The sequence below is a fragment of the Muscardinus avellanarius genome (assembly GCF_963383645.1).
Source record: "Muscardinus avellanarius genome assembly, chromosome: 5".
Taxonomy (NCBI): domain Eukaryota; kingdom Metazoa; phylum Chordata; class Mammalia; order Rodentia; family Gliridae; genus Muscardinus; species Muscardinus avellanarius.
The window spans coordinates 2,172,088-2,197,712 of NC_137790.1; the positions used below are offsets into that span (position 1 = coordinate 2,172,088).

General features: G+C 53.5%; 1 protein-coding gene across 2 annotated transcripts in view; it reads right to left on the bottom strand.

Moving 5' to 3' along the window:
* Positions 1-1,898: 1,898 nt before the first annotated feature.
* TRAPPC10 (trafficking protein particle complex subunit 10) overlaps positions 1,899-25,625 on the bottom strand; it is a gene marked incomplete at both ends in the record, with an annotated part of 62,285 nt that continues 38,558 nt past the window's right edge. The window contains 16 exons of one of the 2 annotated variants that reach the window (XM_080696344.1): positions 1,899-2,137; positions 2,407-2,601; positions 4,779-4,956; positions 8,297-8,467; positions 9,374-9,500; positions 11,461-11,561; positions 12,623-12,846; positions 13,308-13,466; positions 14,708-14,849; positions 15,814-16,328; positions 18,230-18,342; positions 18,631-18,771; positions 19,954-20,045; positions 21,463-21,539; positions 21,897-22,011; positions 22,571-22,717. In XM_080696344.1, coding sequence (XP_080552470.1) covers positions 1,899-2,137; positions 2,407-2,601; positions 4,779-4,956; positions 8,297-8,467; positions 9,374-9,500; positions 11,461-11,561; positions 12,623-12,846; positions 13,308-13,466; positions 14,708-14,849; positions 15,814-16,328; positions 18,230-18,342; positions 18,631-18,771; positions 19,954-20,045; positions 21,463-21,539; positions 21,897-22,011; positions 22,571-22,717 — 2,736 coding nt within the window. Of the gene's footprint in view, positions 2,138-2,406; positions 2,602-4,778; positions 4,957-8,296; positions 8,468-9,373; positions 9,501-11,460; positions 11,562-12,622; positions 12,847-13,307; positions 13,467-14,707; positions 14,850-15,813; positions 16,329-18,229; positions 18,343-18,630; positions 18,772-19,953; positions 20,046-21,462; positions 21,540-21,896; positions 22,012-22,570; positions 22,781-25,625 lie in introns of both variants that reach the window. The other variant, XM_080696343.1, reaches the window with a different exon arrangement.

Here is a 25,625-nt window from a genome sequence, read left to right on the forward strand (position 1 = left end):
TTTTAAGTGACATTCTTTTGTCTTTTAAAAAAAAAAATCAAGCATTTACGTCTCTTACTTTGCAAAAGACCTTCTGGGTAACTAGGGTGAAAAACTGATTTCACTTAATTTCCAGATGCAAAGAAAGTACCATAAACATTTTGGATTTCACCTTTGTTTTCTTCCTCTAAACATATATAATTACATAATTTCATCCTGAGAGCACTAAGATACCAGAAAATCAAAGAGCATGAAATAAGATGGATCCCGTTCCTTCCCCAGAAGGCAAGCAGGGCCCTGCACACCCAGGGGAGGGGTGTGTCCTCTTGGCTCTGAGGCCGACCCCAGGAGCAGAGGCCTTCCCACAGTCAAATCTCAACATCTCTTCATTCGTACAACGTTGGCAGGACTGTAGGGCAACCACCAATTCTTACAATTAAGAAACCTTATTTCAGAAACCTTAAACTTTCATTAGAGTCTGAAGTTCCAACTTGCCTAGTCTCACCGAGTTTACTAGTTTTAAACTGAAAAGTTCAATTAAACATATGAATATTTATCTTCTTTATACATTTCCCCAATTTCTACAAATGAAGAAGACATGGGGGGATCACGCCACCTTCATTTAATTGAATGAGCTAAAAGCCAACACACAGAACACTGAAAGTGACTGCTCAGCGGCCTTGGCTCCAGTGTGGGCTTCTGCCGCCCTGTCCCGAGCCCCTGAGCCCAGGCCCTGGGCGCGGGCTGGGTGCTCAGCCTCGGGGGAGAGTGTCCCTCAGCGCTGCACGAAGCCCACCCGCTGCGGACTGTCCACACCTGCCTGCACCACCCTTGCCAAGTTCCATCCTAGGCACACTGTGCCAGTAAATTCAGAGTATTCCAGTTCGTATGTACAAAAATACATCACTTTGGAGAGCTGGAAAAGGTTTAATACATACAACACTTATTTACAAGCTGTGACTTTCACACCAGTAAAAACAAACACACATTTATTTTGTCCTTGATTTTTGGTGCAACTTATAAACATTACGTCAGTCTGTACTTTTAAAAATAATAAATCAACCATATATACAATTCAATTTACAACCAAAGTAAATTAACCCGTTGGTACAGTAATGACTGCAACTGAGTGGACCAACAGCGGCCACTCCCGGCCTGCGTCCTTCCCCACCCCAGACTGGAACACACCGAGCTCCTCGAACCTCCACCTGAGAGGGAGCATTGTAATTCCTAAGACTTAAGGTGCAAAAGAAAGATGTTGATTACACAGCTACACTTCCATGTACAGACTTTGACAATGAGGGAAGAGCAAATAACATCCTAACCCCAACACATGACAGTTAAAATAAATACCTATTCAATTCCAAGTGCATGTGATATTCAAATCAATGTCAGGAGAAAGACCAGCCAGAAGCATCGCTCCCAACTCTGCTCCCTGCGCCCTGCTGCGGCCTTCCCCAGGTACCTTCACCGTGGCTCCAGCCCACAGACCTCCCAAGGCACAGAAGGGTCACGTCCCTCCCCACCCCACACCCTGCTCCCGTTCCCACAGCTACTGCCATAGAGAAGCAGGGCAGGTGACGGGGAGGGCGCCCTCCCCCAGGAGGCACGAGGCCCTCCCCGTCAGGGAGGGGCAGCTGAGACCGAGGGTCTGCCAGAGCCCAGGGCAGCGAGCGGGCAAAGACAGGGCTCTGAGCAGACAGGGTCAGACGCGAGCACAGGACAGGGTGAGAAAATGACAGCTGCTTCGCAGACAACACAAAGCGACTCCTCCCTGCTGTCAGCTGCCGCTGCCACCTCAGACGGTCCGGGGCCACGCAGGGCCACGGCGGGGTCAGTTAGCGTGTCGCAATGGGAGTGGTCCAGTCAGTTCCTAAAGTGCACTCGCAGCCGGTCTGTGGTCGCCGACCACGGAGCGGTCACGTCACGCTCACTTCCAGGACATGGTCGTCCTGGCTGGGAATGACCAGGATCTGCGTGCTCGCGCTGGATGTGAAGACCTGGCCGGCGGGCAGCGCCTGCAGTCGGGGCATGGGCAGGCCCTGGTGCTCGCTGCTGGCCGCTGAGTGCGCGCCGCCCCTGCTGCGCACGCCGCTGCAGTCCAGCTGCTCGTCCAGGGGCTTGTCCACCGACACGTTGTCGTTTTCTATCCAGCTGTCTGCGGAACACACAGGAGGTCAGACCACACCGCGGCAGTAGGGCCAGAACTGGGCAAAGCACCTGAGCGGCTGTGTTCTCAGATGCCACCATGCCCACACATAGGCACGGGAGCTACCCAGCTCCTCACTATGAGACAGGCGCTGTGTGAGACGACTCACGCCCATGGCAAGCTAAGAGGCCAAGCGAGCACGTGTAACAGGCCAGGCCAGGCTAAGGCGGGCGCCGGCGGGGCAGGACGCGGCGGTTTCTCCCGGAGCCCTTCCTTACCGGCGTCCAGCTGCGAGGCATGCGCTGAACGGTGAGGGAGGTATTTAAAGAGCCGGACGGCGGGCAGAGGCAGGTAGCCCGCAAAGAGGGGCATCACTTCCAGGTGGACTCTGTGAGTGGCCCGCGCGGCCACGGGCATGGAGATGACGCCGCAGCTCTTCCCACACACCGCCCAGTTGCTGCTGTTGTCCACAACTGAAACAAAGAGGCAGAGGCCACTCAGTCTTCACAGCAAGGCGAGGGCCACCAGCACAGCCCACTGCGGAGGGCGGCACGCCGGCCCCGCCCGCCCCACCCGCCGCCCCTCAGCTCTGTTCAGCCTATCACACTGAAGCCTCGGAAACCAGCCTCTCCGGTGAATAAGCCAGGCAAGATGAAAGCAGGCGCGGGCGGCCGTCCAGGGTCTGTTCTGTCTGGTGCATGCAACATAAGACCCCCGGTCTGCGGCCGACCCTGCTCGCAACGGGCCTCCTGGGCCCCAGGGCGACTCCCTCTGCGGAGTAGAGAGAGCACTCCACCACTCCGGGGCCGTGGCCGAGGGAAGCAGAGAAGGGGCAGGGAAGCACCTGGACGCCGAGTCGCAGGGTGGCAGCTGCCACTGCCCACAGCAACCCTGAAGGCACGCACCTGCATGGAACTCAGCCACTAGCACCCGGCGAGCCCTCTGAGGCCCCGCTGGGGACAGGGCGCCCACAGCGCGCCCAGGCTGCGAGCTAGGACACTGGAGGCTTGGCTGTGTCTCTGGGCACCTGCGTGGACGTGTATGCCCAGCGCCACACCTGGGTACAGGACTGCCTGCCACCGCGGGCACCAGCCCTCGTGCCGCCCCACCCTGCCCTGCCGACCAGAGACCCATCCCCTCCCTGTGGCACTGTCACTTTGGGAATGTCAGGTAAAGGGCGCCACACCTGCGTGGCCTCATCAGGCTGCGATGCCCTGGAGATCCATCTGAGACAGCACAACCTGTCTGCGGAGTGGTTCTGCCCCCGCGGTCCTGGCCGGCTCAGCCACTGGGCGCTGAAGGCTGCGGGCTACTCTCTGGCCTGAGCACACGCGTGTGTTTTGAATGCCATGTGTGACGAGGCAACGTGTGCACACTCGCTCGGCAGGCGCATGTGCAGAGCTCTGTGCCTGCCCGGAGTGGCCGCTCTTGCCAGGGACAGCTGCTCGAAGCCACGACTGACACTATGGCAGCCGGCCCACCTCGGTGCTCAGCACAGTGCGAAGCTGCCACTTCCAAGACACCACCAGAGTCCTGGCTGCCAGTGAGAGTCTGAGAGGTTAGACTCAAGTCAGAGCCTGGGCCATGCTTTTCTAGCTGAGTACAACAGGGCCTCCTGCTGACTCTGGGTGTGCTTCTCACACGTGGACTCCTCACTACAGAATGAAATGTGGCAACATCTGGAGCCTCTGCAGCAGCGCCAGCGTGCTGGCCTGATGTGAGATGGCACAGCGGGGGCTGCTCACGGACACGCGCCCTTCCACTGTTTCTGCCTGCACTGCGCGGTGTCTGCACAACTCGAGAAATTACGAGTTACACGACGCCTAGGCCAAGACCCGTTCAAAACGCAGGCTGGACGAGGACTTAGTGAACGGGGCCACAGCTCATTAGTGGCTTCAGACTCCACGTGCTCACCATCCGCCAGGCTGACCACTTCTCATGCTTCCGTGCCCCATCAAAGAAAAATCCCACAATCCCCGAGAGGCTGCTAATGACGCCTCCCTTTTCCAGCTACACGTCTATGCAAAGCTGGAGTCAATGTATTGATTGAATACATTGTATCACAGTAAATGCAGAAGAGAGATGTGAAAATCACTAATCTTCTATTAAGTAAGACATTAGATTTGAAAGAATGCAAGACAATGTCACTGTATTCTAGAGAGGAGAAACAGTTATTGTTCATGAACAATACCATGAACTAAGTTTACTGCTATTGTTTAAAGTAAATATGTAAATAAACATTTGGCCCTGAGAACTGCTGGCCAGGGCACCCTAGGCCTTGGAGGAGGAGGGCTAAGGGGCCAGGCAGAGCAGGTCAGAGGACGGGGCGGGCAGGCCCTGGGGCCTCGCCGCCGCTGCTGCTGCTGCGGGGCAGCGGGTCGGATGCTGCTTACAGAGGGATGACCACACCCTGGACTACCCCGGTGCAGGATCCTGGGCACCAGTCCTTGTGCTGCTAAGTAAACACTTGCTAGGAGAATGTTCCACAGTACAGTTCCACATGCAGTGAGCCTCGGCCGAATGTGAACCTACCAACCAGGCACTTCTAATCCCAGAACAGCCTCTCCTGGGAAACCCCAGTCTGAAAGGGCACATCCTTGGACAACAGGCAACTAACTGCAAAGTAGAAAAGGGGAGCTTCGAGACCTACCTTCATACATGAGCTTCGTGGAAAAGTACTCGTCGGATTCCGTCAGCGCCTCGTCCTTGTCCACCTCCAGGAGGTCGGCAAGCCGAGTGATGGTCACCTCCAGGGAGCAGAGCGAGCCTGTCCGGCAGTACTCGGCTCCCGAGGGGGGCGTGATCTCAGCTTTTACACAGTACAGCGTCTGGGCAGAAAGGGGCAAAGATGTTCAGAGCAAACATTCCCACCCAACCTGAGAGAGCCCGAGCACCCACCCCCCCTCCCCCGGTCGACCAGGAGGGTAAGGCCCCTTCCTACATTTCTGAATCACTCAAGGTCATTTTTTTTGGTGGTACTGGGGTGGAACCCAGAGGCTTTCTACCTCCGGGCTATACTCCCAGACCTATTTTCTATTTTATTTGGTAACAGGGTCTCACTAAGTTGCTGAGAGCCTTACTAAGTAGCTGAGGCTGGCTTCGAACCTGTGCGATCCTCCTGTCTCAGCCTCCCAAGCGCGGGGATTACAAGCGTGCGCCACCACACCAGGCCATTTTATTTTATTTTTGTTTCTGTTTGTGTGTGTGGTACTGGGGATAGAACTCAGTGGCATTCTACTTCTGAGCTACACCCCCAGTCCTATTTTTTCTTCTTTATTTTGAAACAGAGTCTCACTGAGTTGCAAAGGGGCTCACTAAGTAGCTGAGGCTGTCCATGAATCCAATCCTCCTGTCTCAGCCTCCCAACTGCTGGGATTACAAGCATGCACCACCATGCCTGGCCACCCATGGTAATTTAAAGCAAATTCCAGAAACCTATCATTTTATCCAATATAATTAATACGTATTACTAGAAATATAGGGATTTTCTTTCTAAAACACAATGCCATTACCATGGAGAACAAAATTTAATACAAGATCCTTGGTATCATCCAACTGAGTCCACAACCTACTTCCTCCGTGACGACCTTCATCCTCAACAGCACTTCACACGGGCAGCCCCGCGACCAGCAGGGCCAGCGCCGGCTCCCCACTGGCGGGCAGCCCCCTCCCCTCCTGGCAGCAAGGGCCAGCGCCGGCTCCCCACTGGCGGGCAGCCCCCTCCCAATGTTCAGCACCCTGTCGCCTGGTCTCTAGAAAGCAAGCACGGAGCAGTGTTGCTGGGCTTCGAACAGTGCTCTGCTGGACTGCAGAGTGAATAGGCAGAGGTCAGAATGTGAGGCACTGCTCTTCTAACCCTGGCCAGGAACGCCCACGGTGGGATTCCTGCGGCAAAAACACGGCCTCGTTCCCGAGCAAACACCACCCAGGCGTGTGCAGACACAGGACACGCTTCCACCACCCCGACGACAGGCGCAAGGGAACCCAAGTGTGCAGGTGCCAATGACGGCAGCATGGTAACCGCACGGCCGAACACCACGCCACGCACGCGCCACTCCGCAGCAGGTGGCAGGAACGCGCTGCTGTTACGACCAGGCAACAGCTGGGGGTGTCGAAGCCACCCCTCAGGGCAAGAGGCTTCACTGGGATACAGACACATGAGGAGCCAATGAAAAGAGTGGGCGTGAAGCACACCTCTACCACACACGTGTGAGCTCCAACTCATCAGAGGCCCCAGGCCACACCAAGACTGGGGTTCGGCGGTGCCGTCTTAGACCCAAAACCCAAAGTTCTTCAAAACTGAAAACTTGCAGTCTTCAAGGAATGCCATCAAGAAAGTGAAGTGACAGCGAACTGAACCAGGGGAGATATTCACAAAATATATGTATGCCAAGGAAATGACACCCGCAGACCGTCAAGAGTGTCCAACCCTATATAGTGAGATTGCAGGAGACCCCATTGTAAAACAGGCGCATTCCGTGTGGTGGCGCACACCTGTGATCCGGTACTTGGTAAGAGAAGATGCACAGGTTCAAGGTCAGCCTCTGCAACTTATGGAGGCTCTCAGCAACTAAGCAAGACCCTGTTTCAAAATATAAAAATAAAAAGGGCTGGACATGGTGGGCACGCTTGTCATCCCAGCATTCAGAAGGCTGAGACAGGAGGATCTTGGTTCACGGCCAGCCTCAGCTACGTAGTGAGGACCTTTGCAACACAGTGAGACCCTGTTTCAAAATAAAGAATAAAAAAATAAGGCTGGAGGTTTAGCTCAGGGGAAGAATGCCCCTGGGTTCCATCCCCAGTACCGAAAAAAAAAAAAAAAAAAAAAAGATGATGTAGCTTCTGTGCGTAACTTTCGATTCCAGCAGCAACTCAGTGGGTCCCGTTTCTGTGCACTCTGGCCGCCTCTTGTTTCTGCTGTCTTTTATTACAGTCCAGGGGGTGTAGAATGGCTTTGCTGTCTGCTCCCCTAGAAGCTACTAACGCTTCCCACACATTTCGTCTTGCACCCCAACACTCTTGTGTGTCTTCCCTGAAAGGTTTCAATTTAAATCCTTTGCCTTTTCTTGTGTGTGTGGTAGTAGGGATTGAACCCAGAGACAAGGTCTTGCTTGGTTGCTGAGGGTCCCCCTAAGCTGCAAGTGAAGTGTCAACAAGCTGCACGTCACATATGGATTTGCCTAGCACTCGGTCAAGAAACCTCACGAGCAGAACACAAAAACACAGCCCAGCCTCGCGCCCGGCTCAGTGCCGCTCTCAGCTCTCCAGCTCTCAGCCCCACTCTTGGGCCGACTCCCCCAAAGGAGGCACGGACTGTAAGAAAACCTTTGCAATGTTCCACAAATTCCTATACTATTTTTGGCTTTTTGTTTAAAAAACTAGGCATGCCTCAGAAAGCAATGCCCCAGGAAGTAACGGCGTGGATGACGTGCTCCGGGTGCAGTTAGAGAGCACTGTAGGGGCTTAAATGGCCGTGAAGCAGGGAGAGGCGCCGGGCCCAGTCCACCAGCGCCACCTGGAGGTGGGGCCCAGAGTGCCACATCGCCAGTGTGCGCCAGGGTGTGCTTCGAAAGGAAGACAGGTTGGGCCTGGTGTAATCCCAGTATTTGGGAGGCTGAGACAGGAGGACCACAGGTTCAAAGCCAGTCTCAGCAACTTAGTGAGATCCTGTTTCAAATTTTAAACAACAAAGGTGGGGAGAGGGCTGGGGTGAAGCGTGGAGGCAGAACAGCCCTGGGTGCCACTCCCAGTACCAGGAAATTGATTAGTGAACAAATTAAGTAACGGAAGACAGCCACTGGCTCAACTGTTCCAAGAACTGAACATTTCCTTGAGCTGGTGTTCTACTGTATTGAAAGAACCTATTTGAACTTCGAGCGTATAAAGAATCTGATGCCACTTAGCCAGGCTTGGTGGTGCACACCTGTGATCCCAGCTACTCAGGAGGCTGAGGCAGGAGGATCACAAATCGGAGGCCAGGCTGGGTAACTTAGTGAGACCCTTTCTCAAAATAAGAAATAAAGGACTGAGGGTATAGCTCAGGGGTAGAGGCTTGCCTAGCTAGTGAGGCCCCGATTCAATCCCCAATGTCGCAAAGGAAAAAATAATATGACACCACCACCTTCACTTTCCCATCTCACAACCCACTCCCAGTAATACATTACTCACAAAGAAGTTTTCCACTTGAAATTCGTAAGTATAGGGCTTCAAGGAGATGGACAGCTGTTCTTCAGAAGCTGGGGAGAATCCAACGGAGAACTGGCAGTGCAAAGACGGGGGAGGCTCCTGTGTCCACTTTAACTCCCAGACAAAGAACACCGACTGCTTGCTGTGGACGTGCTGCAGAGAGAGTCGCCGTCACCGCCACAGAGCATCGGCAAGGACAGATACGCCACACAGCGGCCGCGGCGCCCGCCCGGATGGGTAAGAGGTGCTGGTGCTTATGAGTCCACGAGCTACGCGGCATCAGGAATCACGGAAAGGAGCTCCGTGAGTACTGATCAGGCTACGGTGTACCCGGACACAGCTCCCCAGCAGGGAGGAAGCCTTCGGCAACACCAAGGACATGTCCACACCCATGCCAAGCACATTCTATTTAACCGGAAGCTAACGTAGGAGCAAACACAGCCTGATTCACGCATGCCTGAACAGCACCACAGCAGAGTCCACACCTACAGGCCCAGCAGGCTCAGTAAGATGTAAGAAGGGCCAGGTGTCAATGGGAAAGTCTCGACGATGCTGAGACAGTCACCCGTGAGGAAGCCTTTCATCTTCTCAACACTCACTGCCCAAAGCACAGGTGGACAGGGACCAGGGCAGCACCTGGCCGGCAGCCACGACCTGAACAGGACCCCACGGGAGCCGGCACCTGCACCCCTCCTCTGGCACAGGAGGGTCGTACTGATGGGCAGGACGCACCCGCACCATTTCCTAGAGATGCTGTGTGTGCATAACCATCTAGAGAGTAGAAGATGCTCAAGACTAAATTCTCCCAGAATACACGTGGTGATCTGTTTCCTGTCATCTGCTGCACCCAGCCCAGCCTCAGCGCAGATTCTGCAGGTGAGTTCTGCCTGCATATCACAGCCAGCGCAGCCCCCTGGGGCAGCTCCGATGCACACCGTTCTTGTCTACACTCGAGCCTCATCCCGGTGCGCCTCTGTCCTGCCATCTAGCACCACAGCACTGCCTCCTGGCGCTCTGGGTCTTTGCTGAGAAGCTTCTGCCGCTTCTAGAGGAGTTTACCTGCTGGGACTGCGTGTTCAGTGGTGTCAGCTGTACGTCAGCAGCATCCCCGGTGTCTACAAGATTACTCTCTGACAGCTGAAAGTCAAGTTCTGACAAGTTCTGGACACAAACTTGAACATATTTCCTAAAGCAGAAAAACAAAACATGTGATTTTGGCATTTAAGAATCTTACTAATGCATCTCAGCTTTATTAGGAACACCCTCACTGATCAGAGAATCACAAAGTGAAAAAGTAAAATCACAGTAAGTTGTTGCGTTTACCTCTACTTTCAATTCCACATGAAAAAGTGTCAGAAAAAAAATCAAAAAAATCTTGCCAGGCACAGTGGCACAAGTCTATAATCCCAGTACTTGGAAGGCTGAGACAAGAGAATCACAGGTTCAAAGACAACTTCAGCAATTTAGCGAGTCTGTGTTTCAAAGTAAAAAATAAAATAGGCCTGGAGATGTAGCTCGGAGGTAGAATGCCCCTGGGTCAATCCCCAGTTCCACCCAAAACAAACAAATGTTTTAAAACATGGTTTTGTTTGCTTTTGGTTTCTGTGGCACTAGGGGTTGAACCCAGAGGCATTCTCTACCCTCAACCCGATCTTATTTCTTATTTGGAAACAGGGTCTCACTAGGTTGCTGGGAGCCTTCCTAAGTCGCCGAGGCTGACTCTGAACCTGTGATCCTTCTGTCTCAGCCTCCCAAGCACAGGGATCACGATTGTGTGCCACCACGCCTGGCCCTAAAACAAGTTATTTCTGTGGGAAAGTGGACCCGTGGATATTTTGTCTCTGATGCCCCGAGGTTCCCTGCTATAGCAGGTCCCCCTAGAGAAATATGAGGCTGGCGCGTCGTGGGGGAGAGCAGCAAGCTACTGCTACCTGAGAAGCTCAGGGCAGGGCGCACCGAGCCTCCACCACGGTGGGCTGTGAAGCAGGTCTTTAACGAGGACCGTCCCACAGACATTTTCTTAGTGCTTTAATAAAGCACCTCAGGTTCCTTTAGAGATTATGGGATTTTTAACCACTAATACCTGCAGTTCCCCTACTGTGATTTGAAGAGAAAAAAACCCTAAAAGTGCAAGGTTCCATTCTAAATATAGCTCTGACACTTTTGCTCCCGAGTTACCCAAATACCATCAACTGCTGCAAACGAGAGGGAGCACCAGCGAGCCCGTGGTCAGCACCAGCGCCGCCACTTCAAGCGGGACACGCACGCTCGGATGTCCCCCAGAGCAGTCACCGCGTCCCTCCAAGCCCCTGTCCAAAGGCCATGCAGCCCGGCAAAGGCTCTGGAGCGGCAGTACTCCACCCGGGAAGCCCAGCCAAGGCTGGAGACACCTCTGCTGTTCCCTGGGGCGGGGGGGCTGCTGCTGGCATGGTTTCGGGGGCCCAGAGGTGCTGCTGAACCCTGCGCAGTACAGAACAGCCCTGCAGCACAAAATCATTTGGCCCCGAAATGCAATTTTTTAAAGCCCCTACTCTGAAAGTAACTAGCAACTGCTGAAACAGGGAAGTACTTACGCAAACCTGAGGATGCAGCCCACCGCCCCGGAGCGGCAGACCTGGAGGCCAACAACCACCCTGGCAGCAAGGCAGCCGCGCAAAAGCAGGGAGGACAAAGACACTATCCAGTGACCAGCTGGGCACCTGTACAGGGCCAGATCTAGACACCAACTGCAAATGCCATTCGCGAGGCAGAGGGGGCATGTGAACGTGGACCAGGCATTACGGGGCACCAGGAACTACTATGAATTTTTGTTTTTTTATAGTGCTGGGGATGGAACCCAGGGGCATTCTACCTCCAAGCTACACCCCAGCCTATTTTTTATTCTTTATTTTGAAACAGGGTTTCACTGAGTTGCAGAGGGCCTCACTAGGTAGTAACTGAGGCTGTCCTAGAACCGCGATCCTCCTGTCCCAGCCTCCCAAATGCTGGGATGACGAGCGTGCGCCACCATGCCAGGGTTACTCTGAATTTTAAGAGGACAGAGCACTGTGGTCGTGCAGACCGCCTTTCGTCACAAAGGCCAAGCTCACTCGGGAGTACACGCTCGCACAGCAGGGAAGGGAGCAGGGCTGGCCAGGCCTCCTTACCGGGTCCCGGCAGAGAGCAGAGAGTGCGTGGTCCTGAAGGGCATGCTGAAAGTCAGCGCGATGACGGTGGAGTAGATGGACCACGGGCAGTCGATGGACACCTGCGGAGGGAGCGGAGGGACACACTCGAGCCGCCTGCTGACAGCGCCGCCACCCACCCGCGCAGCCGCTGCCGCCTAGACGTCTTGCTCTGGTGGCACCAGCCTAGGGAAGCAAGGTCCTGTCCACACGCAGGAGCAAGAGTGAAGCTGCGCGGGCGAGCCCAGGCTCCAGGAGAGCCGCCTCGCCGGCCAGTGAGCTACAGCCCTTCTCACACGCGAGCCAAGTATGCAGGGCAGTGTGCAAGAGGGTGGCACGCCCAAACCAACCCAGCCCTGCCCACTGCATGGGCAGAGGACTGCCTGGCCGCCTCGCCCACCCCTGCCAAGCTCGGGGCAGGAGGGAGGGAGGGCCTCGAGCTTCGCTCCGTGGGGAACAGAGGCCTACACCGGGGTGGAGCACTCGTCCACTCGTCCAGTGCCCACAGTGCCTCCGACTGAAGTGCCGCCCGTGCCTCGCCTCTCCGCACAAGGCCAAGGGAAAACCGCCTGGCGCACTCCTCAACTCAGGCCTGGGCGAGCTGGTATCGCAGCCACTGCCTCTCAGTGACTTGCGCCCTTTGGCCTGCGGCTCCTGTGGCGTGGTGGCGCACACTTGTCATCCCAGCATGTGGGAGGCTGAGACAGGGGGATCGTCGGCCTCAGCTACTTAGTGAGGGCCTGTGCAACTCAGTGAGACCCTGTTTCAAAATAAAGAGTAAAAAACAGGGCTGGGGTGTAGCTCGGAGGAGTGAGAATGGTGTCTGTGTCGCAGGGCAGGGCGCGCCCTCAGTGCACAATGCTGGCTACCCTCCAGTTGTTCCCGTGGGGCTGCGACCCAAGTCATGGGCCCCTGAGCAGCTGCCAATGAAGCAGAGCCCAAGTGTCTCCCGGCCCCGCCTGACAGGAAGCACACCTGCCCAGGCCCCACAGAGCCCGTCCTCAGGCCCATGCTAACACAGGTACTTGCAGAAACACCCCCCAGCTGGGTGGAGAAGCCAGAGCCTGCTGTCTTCACGAGCGCGCGTGCACGGAGGGCCAGTGTAGAACCATCCCTCCCACGGCAGGCAGGCAGGCCTCCCAACCTTGTGGTCTGTGGTGCTCATGCAGTGGCCAGCTCTCTCTCCATCCTGCTCCTTCCTGTGGGGCTCCGGCGTCCCCAAGGCACCACTGTCCCCTGAAGCCACTGAAGGCAACGACAGGACCTCCAGCTCAAACTCAATCACATGGTACGCAGGCACGGCGGGCAGACCAATGCTGGTGACCTTGTCGGAGGACTGGATCCTGAGCAACGCGGTGGACGACTCCTCTGTGGGGCAGAAAGTATCCTCAGACACAGCCCTACCTCGTCGCAGGTGACAGGCCCCGCCAAGCACAGGGTCCTGAGCGCACCGCAGGGTGTCCACATGTTCCTGCGCCTTCCCACCGGCAGAGCAACACGTGCCCAGAGGGAGACGAGGAGCCCCCTCCTACTCCGCATGTGTGGGGGCACTGGAGGCCCTGACTACCGCCTGAAGGCGGCCTGCTCTTGCTGTCTGGTGGGGAGCGAGGCTGGCAAGGCGTCCCCACGGAGCATGAGCTGGGCCATGCGCAGCAGCGTGTCCCGCAAGATCAGCATCACCAGGCGCCTGCCAGTGTGCCACGGTCCTGCCAGGGCCAGGCCACTGCTGACAAACATGGAGCCAGATGCCAGCCGAGGAGAACAGGGGCACCGAGTGTCAGGCAGGCTGACCAAATGGCCGCTGCCCCGCCTCAGGGTGCCCGCCTCACCTCTCGAGTTGGAGTAGATCACGGCACTGTTCTCCGCCTGGTCCAGGATGAGCATGGCCTCCACATTGCTGAGCTGGAGGCTGTCCCCATTCTTGACTGTGTAGTGGCCCGTGGTGACAGTGAACTTGACCTTCTGAGGAATGCCCGCTAAGAGGCTATCTGAGGGGAACACGTAGCCATCAGCCTCATGGTCGTCCAGGCAGCGGCTGCCCAGGACCTCCAGGGAGCTCAGAGGGACCCTGTGCATTGCAGACTTGTTCACGTTGACACACAAGACCCCACCCAGCATCCTAACTTCCCGTCTCAACAGTGTGGGCTGCGGGATCAAGAAAGGCTTGGCTGAGAGCAGAGAGGAGCCATCAATCTGAGGAGCCTGCTTTATAGACTGAGGACCTGCTGTGTTGACTAGAACTCCGAGGGGCTCAAAATCCACCTGTCAGAAAGCTAGCAAGAGGGAGGCACACAACGAGGCTTGAAGACGGCCCGTAGGAAATGCAAGTGCACCAGAGCCCTTCAGTTTTCCCGACTTCGGTTCAGAAGCAGCAGGGCAGATGGCTACTGCTCACCCCCGGCCAGTAACGAGGGCATGAGTTAGCTGCAGTCTGAGGGTCCTGTCAGGGAGGCAGAGGGCCAGAGGCAAGGAACAGGAAGGGAGAGAGACAGGGAGTCTGGAGGCGAGGGAGGGTGGGGCAGCGCCATGCTGGGCGGCAGGTCCTCAGCCCCTCCAGAGCAGAGCTCAGCCCTTCCCACAAACGCCTCCATGAAAACCTTGCCAGAGGGGTGGGCTGCAGTGTCTGGCATCCGAGGGCCTCTGCGAGTGGTCCTGGCAGAGGTCTGATATCAGAAAAGTAGGGAGAATGGGAGATTGAACAGAAATAAAGCAGCTCTCCTTAATATTGTTTCCAAATGGAAGCAGCAGGTGGAACAAGGAGATCTTTGCTTACTGGTGTCTGATAAAGCGGTCTTCAGCCATCTGTGAAGAGCACGCCCTACTAGTGCTGGAGCATGTTCCCAGGGCAGGGCCCCGCATCTCCGCGCTGCGCCAGAGGGTCCAGCTCCCCAGCACTTCTAAGGGAACACGTCATCAGCACAGGGACACACTGCATCTACTCTGAGCCTCTCCAACACTTCCAAAAGGAATTAAGCAAAGCAAACTCTCTGCAGAAGGGAGTTGTTGATATCTGGCTAAGTTTTCTACTTTCTTATTTTCAGATACACCACAGGTATTAAACACGAAAGTTAGCATTTATAGGAGTGACTATTCCAGTGAACAAGAGCCAGTCGGCTACTTCCAGGCAGCGTTCCCGCCACGCTGGGTGTCTCTTGAAGGCAGACGCAGCTAGGAAGCAGCCCCAGGCCGAGGCTGGCAGGCCCTCTCCCCCCACGGCAGGCTCGCTCACCAGCCAGTGGCTCCACGTGCAGCTGTGGCTCCTGGGAGTACACGTCATACTGCACGATGGGGTAGATATGCGGAAGGACGAACCACACGCAGCCCACCGAGGCACACAGCTGCCGGAGAGTGTACGTTCCAGGCTCCTTGGCCTAGGATCAAAACAGGTACTTGAGCCGGGCGTGGTGGCGCACGCTTGTAATCCCTGAGCTTGGGAGGCAGAGACAGGAGGATCGCACCGGTTCGAAGCCCGCTGAGTGTCCTGGCTTAGGAGACCCTGTTTCCAAAATAAAATTTAAAAAAAATGTAAAAATAGGTCTGGGAATGTAGCCCGAAGGTAGAAGGGCTTCCAGGAACCCCAGTACCACCAAAAAAAAAAAAAAAAAAAAAAAACAGGTACTTGGAAAAACTGGCCTTTCAGTCCTTGGGAGATTCTCGCGGAAGGCCGGGTGGGCCCGTGTCAAGCTGGGCCATGATCTCTTCCAAACGCCTCTTTCTCCCCCAGGCCCTCCATGTCCACACCTGCACTTGAGCTGCTCCAAGGCGCACCCTGGCTCCCCAGTCCCTGGCTTTCTGAGTAACGGACGCTTTGTTTGTCTACACTTCTAGTAGGGCCGTTCTGGGGCAAGAACTGCTTGGCGCCCTCTGTGAAGGTCCTCGGTAGAGCCACCCAGTGGACCCCAGATGGACTCAAAGACGCGGCTGCGCCCCGTGTGCCCAGAGCCGCCTTTCCCGGGCCCGGCCTCGCACACAGGAAAGCCATGCTGGCTTAAGAGACCCTGTTTCCAAATAAAAATATAAAAAATAGTTGTCTGGGAGTGTAGCCCAGAGGTAGAAGGGTTTCCAGGAACCCCAATACCACCACCACCAAAAAAAAAAAAGCCAACTATATCCCAAATTGTCTACATGAAAAGCTTCACTCGAAATTTATCAACAGTCAAAAAACTGTATAAACACAAAAGATTTTTTAAAACATCAGTGTATTTTCCCTAGGAATAGAGTAAACTACAAAGAACCAGGCACAGGGCTGCAGCGAATCTCACCCAGCTTAGACCACACCCCATGCTCCTGCTCTGTCCCACCAGCCCCAGCCCACGTCCCATGCTGAGCACACACCTGAGTCCTGAATGCTACAGTGTTGGCCCCTGGCTTCAGAGTCACGCCGATGCACCTCAGCACTGGGGCTCCGTCCTCCAGGGCCACCCCCGAGGGCGTTTCCAGAGAAGAGCTGCTTTCCTGCCTCCTTAGGAGCATGTGGACATTTCTGCAAATAATCCCTGTGGTATTCAAGGAGTTGTCTGAAGGGCTTCTCTCAAACAGCTCAGACAGCTCCAGTGCAGGCGAGCTCTTCTGGGATACAGGGAACGGTGAGGCCTCAGCGGGGAAGTTAATAATCCCGTTGGACGTCTTGTGCTTGGTCAGCCACTCAGCAGTCTTGCGGTAGCTGTTTTTCTCGATGCTGTAGTGAACGCTGATAGCAATCTGGTCCAGTTGGACAGGGACAGGCATCTGGCTATACACAGTTATCTCCACAGATAAAATGCCACCGGCGTGGACCACAGCATTAGAAGGGTCAAAATGGAGGTCCCTCAGTTGTGCGAAGGAATGCATGGGCAGCACTGTCTTGTGACCTGTAAACACACACCAGCAGGTCTGGGCCCCACGCCACACTTCCATGGGTGTGAGGAACAGGAAGCAGTGAACTCCAAGAGAGGCTGGGACACTCAAACTCCTACCACCTTCATACCCAAAAGGCACTCTGTCAAAAGTAGAATACCCCAAGACTTGGGAGGCAGAGACAGGAGGAGCATAAGCCCACGACCAGCCTCAGAAATTCAGGCCCTCTGCAACTCAGGAGACCCTGTTTCAAAATAAACATGAAATAGGACTGGTGGTGTAGGTCAGAGGTAAAACACCACTTGGTTTAATCCACAGTACCACCATCCGGCGGCTCCCCTAGGGGAAACCCACACCAGCTGTCAACCACCACACAGACCCGGAGCCAAAACCTTCGGGAAGTTTGCTTTCGTGTGGGGAGTAACTGCCAAGGATGAGTCCTGTCCCCCAGGCCAACATGGCGAAGCCCTAACCCTACTTAGAGATGGGCCTTCAGCAGTGACTAGGCTGGAGGAGGTCGGGAGGGTGGGGCCCTCCAGAGAGGCTTAGTACCCCTGCAGGAAGGCACACCAGAAAGCATGCTCTCTCCTCCACCAGGTAAGGACACAGTGAGAAGACAGCCAGAAAGAGGCCCTCACTAGAAACAGAGCCTGCGCCCCAGACCCTGGACTTCAGCCTCCACACACTGGAAAGAAACGCCCTTGCGATGACCGTGTTCCCGCAGCCCGAGCAGGTAGTACAGTGACAGCTCTTATACAGGAGGGCAGCTAAGTTCCATATGACAGTTAATCTTGCCACAGCATCACTATAAAGTATATTTGCCCAAATATTTAACCTGAACTTATGCCTTCCAGACCTAGCTTCCATTTCTGACATTCCCTTAAGGAAACACTGAGATGGATTCCAGAAAGAGGGCTAGTCTGAAGACAAATGCCCTCAAACCCCTCACAGTAAAAGGAAACAAAGGACAGACAGGTTTTACAGCATGCCGAGGGCTGGACATACTAAGTCACGGAAGCCGGTCACTAAGGCCACACGTAGTGTGACTGTGTGTCTGCACCCTCCAGAGCGGCATCTTCAGGGGCAGAGTAGATTCGTGGTAAGGGAAGTACAGGGTTCCTCTGGGTGATGACAGTGCTCTAAAGTTCCCTGTGCAGATGGCTGCATGCCCCTTGAACAGAATCAATGCCGCTGAACACCGTACTTCAAACATGTGAATCCTGTGTCTGGTGATTGTATCTCATTAATGCCACTATATGTCAAAAGAAAAAAGCCAGTGTTGCCTTTGTGTGTGTGGGGAGGGGTAACTGGGGATTGAACCACCCAGGGGCATTCTACCTCCGAGCTACACCCTCAGCCCTATGTTTTATTCTTTATTTTGAAACAGGCTCACTAAGTTGCAGAGGGCCTCACTAAGCAGCTGAGGCTGGCCAAGAACTTGTGATCCTCTTGTCTCAGCCCCCCAAGAACTGGGATTACACCTGGCCACCACACCTGGCATCAGTGTCTTAAAAAAAGTAAAAAAGGATGGGAATAAGTGTTCTAAACTAAAAGAGAACTGAGATAAAACAACCAATTGCATTATGTGGTTCTTCACTGGATTCTATTAAAAATAATTTATAAAATCTTTTTCGAGATAATTAGGGAAATCTGAATACACATTTCTTAGATGCTATTATAACCTTGAGACTCCCTTGGGTATGGTTAGGAAGCCATCAATCCATGCTAAACTGTTCCAAGTAGAGTAATATAATATGATCTAAAGTTTCTTTCAAGCTCAACAAAAATAAAAAACTGATAAGGACAGAGAGATATAGATACATGTTTGCAACAAACCCAAGCAGTTCACTGCTGACTCCAGGTACTGACTCTTTCTACCTCCATAATATTCTTTTTGCCTTTCTGTAGTTCTTACCTGGGCTGTCCACCTGCTGGCTGGCGAAGTGGAGTATCTCCTGGCAGAAATACTTGCGCTCCTCCTGAGTTAGGTGACAGTCGCTGGCCAGGAGGCTGCTGGTCTGCAGGTAACTGGAGCAGAGTTAAGGGGCTCACACTGTGGGCAAGAGGGACCCCGAGTCCTCTCTGGCCTTCAAAGTGAGGCCCAAGGGCGCCCTTTTTTTGCAAGTCATTAGAAACTCAAATCTAGACTTTATAAGACGCTAACAAGGCATTCAGTTCGCGCCTTACTTGATGCAGAGTGTGAGGCAGGCGCTCTCACCTTGATCCAGGTGTTTGCTCAACACCTGGCTGGGAGCAACGCTGCCGCCTGAGGAGAACACGATGCTTCTAGTCATGGAGACTGGACTGAAAGGATACTTTTCCATCTGCCCCAGGTGTTTTTGGCACTCAGCTAGCTGCTTCCTCGTGTGTGTGACAGGCAGGGCCCAGCCCTCGGCCAGGTAGTTTTTCAAAGCTCCCTGCAGATAGATTTCTGCCTTCTGCGGAGACTTTTTCCTCCTTGCAAAGACAACAGAGGCGTCAGGTACCACAACACTTGACCTACCCAGCTGATTCTTGGGAAAGGAGGGACAGCCCCCGCCTGGCCCCCCACCCCAAGAGACCGCCAGGGCCAGAGGGGAGGCCCGGCCACAGCTGCAGCTGGTTAGCCCAGGGGTGGGTGTGGCATCACACCACCTTTGAATGGATGAAGACAGTCTGTGTGGCCCAGCCAGGGGGCTCTGATTGGAGCAAAGAGCCACAGAGGAGTATGTAAGCAACACATGTCACCTGAGAGACCTGCCCAGCCCCAGAGCCCTTCAGATGCTCAGATTAAACTTGAGGAGCTGAGCTAGGAAGAGTGCAGGTTTGGGGCCTCTGCAATTTAACAGGCCCTCTGCAACTTAGTGAGATCCTGTTTCAAAATAAAAAATAAACTGGGAGTGGTGACAGATACTTGTAATCCCAGTCTTTGGGAGGCTGAGACAAGAGGAGACAAGAGGGAGGCAAGTTGGCAGCCAGCCTCAGCAACTTGTGAGGCATGGTGGCGCACGCTTGTAATCCCAGCATTTGGAAGGCTGAGACCGGAGGATCGTGGTTCACGGACAGCCTCAGCTACTGAGTGAGGCCCTCTGCACCTCAGTGAGAACGGTTTCAAAATGAAGAATAAAAAAAAAATTGGGCAGGGGGTGTAGCTCAGAGGTCAAATGCCTCTGGGTTCCATCCCCAGACCCGCAAAAAAAAAAAAAAAAAATTAAAGTCAATTATAATACTGTGTATGTATGTAAAAAGACCAGTAATAGTTATTAGGGCTAAGAAACTGAAAATATATCCATTTGATTTTCAGAAGAAACTGAAAAACAAAAGACGACTGGCTGATTCTTTTTCTTTTTCTTTTTTTGTGGTACTGTTGTGGTTGAACCCAGGGGCATTCATTTCTGAGCTACATTCCCAAAGCTCTAATTTATTTTTTGTTTTGAAACAGGGTTCTCACTAGGAGTGTCACTACTTGCTGAGACTGGCTTCGAACCTGCAATTCTCCTGTCTCAGCCTCCCAAGTACTGGGATTACAGGCATGCACTACCACGCCTGGCAGATTCCACAACTTTCAGTGCACAGATTTTTGTACACATGCTAACTCCATACATGAGTCTTCTCTCACTGTATGTACAAAAGTTCAAAGAAAAACTCAAGATCCCTTACATGTAAAATTCTGCCAGATCTTTCCCAACAAGCTTAGCAGACCGGGTCCTCCCAATGCTCGTATACATTTCAATGGTGGCATGGGACAAATCCTGTAGAAAAGCAAAACACAGAATTATGCACATGAATTTTTAATTCCACATAAATCTTGCACTTATTTGCCCAAAGCTAATGCAAAAGACATCATTATTGATGTTAACATTATTTTTTATTCAGCTTCTATGTTTGTGTTCAGTTTTCCTGTAGCATGTAATCTGTACCAAGTTGATAACTTGGACACCTATTGTGAAGCACAATACTGAAATACCCGTGGATCATCCAGAACAATGCATTTAACTTTTCAAAGTACTTCCATCTGCGGGTGCCCTTCAATCTTCCCACCCGTCCCAACAACAGGCTCACATGAGCACAACCCGCTCTCAGACGCCCTCCAGTTAACCTTGACCCAGGATGACCCCAAGCTACTCCCTGCGCTTCTAAGTCTTTCTAACCTAAACCTATTAAAATCAAGCACAATCATTCTGCCCAAGTCCAAATGGTTCCTTTTCACTAAGAAAAGTATCTGTTATCCTCTGAAAATTATTATAACTCTACTTAATGAAAGGACAAAGCCATTTTGAACAAAACTAAGATTTTTTTCTTTTTTTTTTTTTTTGGCAGTACTGGGAATGGAACCCAGGGGCATTCTACCTCCAAGCTACACTCCCAGCCCCATTTTCTAGCCTTTTCATTTGAAACAGGGTCTTGCTGAGTTGTGAAGGACCTCGCTAAGTAGCTGAGGTTGTCAACAAACCGCAATCCTCCAGTCTCAGCCTCCCAAATGCTGGGATTACAAGCATGCGCCACGACACCTGGCACACTGTAAATATTTAAGATGAATTCATTTCTAATAATGGTACTGGGCTTTGTTTTGTTTTGTTTTTTGCAGTATTGAGGATGGAACCCAGGGGCATTCTACCTCCAAGAGGCACCCGCAGCTTTATTTTTATCCTTTATTTTGAAACAGAGTCTCACTGAGTTACAAAGGGCCTCACTAAGTAGCTGAGGGTGTCTGTGAACTGTGATTGTCCTGTCTCAGCCTCCCAAATGCTGGGATTACAAGCGTACGCCACCACGCCTGGCTTTTTTTTTTTTTTTTTTTTTTTGTAGTACTGGAGATGGAACCCAGGGGCATTCTACCTCCGAGCTACACCCCCAGCCCTATTTTTATCCTTTATTTTGAAACAGGGTCTCACTGAATTGCAAAGGGCCTCACTAAGTAGCTGAGGCTGTCCGTGAACCACAATCCTCTGGTCTTAGCCTCCCAAATGCTGGGATTACAAGCATTAAGGCTCTGGGGGTACTTATTAACATCTGAATTATCCCATGTTTCGTCCACAGCTCCCGCCGGTACCGAAGAATTAACTGGGCCAACGTGAGGGCGGTTACCAGCACCAGCGCATCCCAATCCAAAGGTCATGCAGAAAGCAAAGCCTTCTGGGGCAGACTCCTGACACTCGTCATACATACCAAGTAGTGCCTTTCAAAAGCTTCCACCGAAGACAATGCTTCTTTGAGTTTCTTATAAGGACTCTGAGCTGTGTTGGCTTAAACAAAAAGAGACAAGAGTCCTTATTCACCTGCATCACATACAGCCACGTGCGTTCACATTCACCTCCAAATGTGGCCAGAGACAGCCGCACCCGGCTGGCAAAAGTTAAATAACCATGTGCCGGAACCGGCATCTGTCCTTCCCAGTAAACAGAAGGTGGCCGACACCCGTTCTCAGATCTTTGAGACTAGACCTGCAGCGATCTGTATCGTGAGCAAGCTAACAGATTAGACTGCTTCCAAGTGAGCCACGTGGTCTCATTTCACACAGCACAGAACTTCTCCCTCCCTGGACCCCACTCGGAGTGCTAGGTGCGGGCAGGCTCCTCACCCTGGCTTCGCAATAGCAGTACCTGTTTCAGGCCGCTCAGCTCCCAAACCTGCCAAAAGATCAACCGTCCTGTTGAGATCTTCTGAGTTAGGCCCTTTTTCTGACACAAGTCCACACAGGTAGCCCAAGGACTTTAGCTGTTGAGATAAAGCCACAATTTCAGCAGATAATTCATTAACTTAAATGTAACAAATACAAATCCTACTAAATTCTAAAAAAATCTGGCGATCCTATCCAAATGACATCCATCTGGACATAAGAACCATCTTCCTGGGCTCATTTCAAGCTCATTCTGTGCGACAATTCCCAGTGTGGCTCTGAGGCCAGCGAGCCTCCACATCCATGCTTTACCCCTCTGCTCTCCCAGCTTCCTGTGCCCTGCTCCGGCTGCCCCCTAGGCGCGTGTCCCCCCCACTGTGCACACGGCACCCCGCGCTGCACTCCTACGGCACACTGCCTGCTTTGCTCCTCCTGCCGCCCCTTGCAGACACAGACACTGTCAGCACGAGTGCAACAAGCACTGCTGTCTGCTGAAGGACATGGTAAGTGGTGGGGGGCACAGCCTCTACGACAGCCTCCAGGGTCACGTAAGGTCATGAGAGCTGCTGTGCCACAGTCACATTGCGCAAGACAGCTCCAGGTGTGCCTGGACGGCCCCGCAGGGACACTGCAAGCACGTCACACTGGTGGTGGTACCTTTTCTGTGGCATAGCTCCAAAGTCCCACTGTGTGGGCAATGTTTGAGTCTATCTGCGCCCGATCGCAACAACCTTCTATTCTCTGCAGCACCTCCAAACAGCTCAGGAACACCCAGCAGTCCAGAGCGCCGGGCGGGACGGAGACCTGTAGGGCACGAGCGCAGGCACGTGAGGACAAGAGAGCAGACCCACGCTCCAGCCCGGCAGCCTGCCATCCCAAGGGGCTACGATGCACGGGACCATGAAGAAGCACCACCACCACACCCACACGGTCTGGAGAGAAAGAAGAGACGCACCCTGCCTCCTGCACTGGATGCTAACGGGCGACCCAGCAGAGATCTCTCTTCCAGCCAGATCACTAAAAACCTTAATGAGAAAAAGAATCCTAAAGGCCAAGTATCATGCTTACATGAAGCGTGGGAACCAGATAGCCTCAGTTTGGAGGGAGGACGACACTAAGGCATCAGACGACAGTGTGGCCGCATGTGAGGCCGTGTGGACGTGCGACAACACTTAGGAGTGACAGCTGAGTGCTCTGGATGCGACCAAAGTGTTGTGAGTGTGTGTGTATAAAAGGACTCCTGTTCTCAGATGCAAACTAGAACATCCACAAATTTGTGCACACCAGGATTTGCCTGGACTCACCCAGGTAAGCGGGACCCTGGGCACGCGCTGTGACTGCCACAGCTGCGGTGGAGCCCAAGAATTCATGAGCTTATGCTTTCGAGTTCTGTGTAGACGTGGCTTCCCAATTAAAGACAAAAAAGTGTATTTCCAAAATGCAAGAGGATTCACCATATGCGACCCATTCTAAGCATGCCCCCCACTTCTAGGCATCTATGAAACAGGAATGTCTCACAGTCGCTGGCATCTTATGCTCACAACACTTGGCAAAGCTGGCTTTTCTTCTTGGCAACACAAATTTCATGGTGTATCTTACAAATTGGCATCTTAGTTTTGGTGGAATATGTTGCTCGGTGGAATATACTACTCAAAACACGCACAGCAGAGGGAACTCTGCGTCATGAGTGCAGAGCTGTCTGGCACGGATGACCCTGGCTCCCGGAGGCAGTCAAGGGGACACTCTGAGCACAGAGCAGACAGACCCGGAGCAGCCAGAAAAAACTCCAAAGCGCCTTGATGATCCTATAAAAGCTAAGTTGCCCGATGTCTGAAACATGAGATAAACTACTTCAACCCTCTAAAAAAAATTAGCACAGAAACAAGTGCACTGTGAGGAGCTCCCTTCTCACCAGACGGCAGGCCACACCAAGAAGGGCACACTGCTTGGCTTCGGGACTGCGATGGAGGGTGTCCCTCCAAGTGACAGAGCCCGCATCCATGAAACCAAGACAGGCTAGAGGCTGCCTCGCCTTGCGAAGCCACACCAGCCCCGCTGCCTGAAGCCTTCTGCGAACAAGCCACATTCCACATTCCCAGGCACGTGCTGGGGACAAACGGCCTCCTAGGAATACGGCCCACCTACACCCTGTGCTCTCCCTGGGAGCCACCACCTCCCATCAGCTCCTCCCTGGCGACCCCTGTGCCGACCTGCCACCTCCTGCAGGTCACCCACTCAAGGGCCCAGAGCCTGGAATGCGGGCAGCCTCAGTGTGTACTACTCCTCAGCCTCTGCCAGCGGCTTTGGCTGCAGGCCTTCTCTGTTCTCCCTGTTTAACCAGGAGCTGAACTGTGCACAGGGCCTCTGCACACAAGCTGGCCAGCTAATAACTACACCATGTCTCACGTACGTCTTAGCCATGGTACCTGTGAGACCGGCCGAGTGCTCCAGGAGTGTGAGGAGGCCTGCCTACCGTGGCCATGCTCCCTGTAATACACCAGACCCCGAGCTGAGGAGAGGCCAAGCACCACGGGCGAAACACAACCCCCATCAAGCAAAGCACCACCGAGCGACCCGGCCACACAGCGGCCTCCACACCACGGCTTCCTCCTACTGCTCCACGGGACACTGTGGTGAAGAGACACACACAGGCATCCTCGCTTCCTCTTGCAGAGACACAGGAAGGCAGACAGCACTAGCCCGAGTGAACACAGGAGGCCCTCCGAAGGCAACCAGCCGAGGCGTGCACCACAGACAGCTTAGAAAAGCACAGGCGCACACACAACAGCGTCCTGCTCCACCATGAAGAACAACACAGCTCGCCACTCACAGGAGAACAGACGGGCCTGGAGAGCAGCACGCTGAGTGAGTCGCCAGTCACACAAAGTGCAGGCCACGCGCTCTCCCTCAGATGTGGAGGCGGGGACTGTCAGGACGGAGGAGAAACCCCAGCCGAGCACATAGGGCCTCGAGGGAAAGCTGGGGCTGAGGAAGGAATCACTCCAACGGACACTTGTACGTACGGAATTATCCATTAACCTCAGTACCATGGAAGGGGCGGGGAGGGGGAGCAGGACGGCTTACCAAGCGCTGCGTGCCCCTATCACTCTAACTTCAGAACGATGGGAAACCACAAGGCACCAATGAAAGCAGATTAAAAGCCAGGCATGCCGGGCGTGGTGGCGCACGCTTGTAATCCCCACGTTTGGGAGGCGGAGACAGGAGGATCGTGCAGGTTCAAAGCCAGCCGTGCGCTTAGGAGACCCTGTTTCCAAATAAAAATGTAAAAATGGGTCTGGGAGTGTAGCCCGGAGGTAGAAGGGCTTCCAGGAACCCTAGTACCACCAAAAAAAAAAAAAGCCAGGCATGGTGGAGCACGCCTGTATCCCAGTACTTGGAAGGCTGAGACAGGAAGATAGCAGGTTCAAGGACAGCCTCAGCAAGTAGAGTGAATCAATCTTTTAAAAAACTGTCATTATAGATGAAGAGTTTAAAAGCTCACTTTCACTAACTAGCTTTTTTTACACACCCATAGGTACACACACAGACACACTGCCCGTTAAGCTTCAAGCCACCTACTCATGGGCACAGCTTGCTGGCTGTCACTTAAAATGCTACATGCATAAAACTAGCTCCCTGAGAACAGAATGCTGAAACAAATGTCCACGCACAACATCTAGCTGTGTCCTCCAGGGCACAGCCTCGGTCTGGA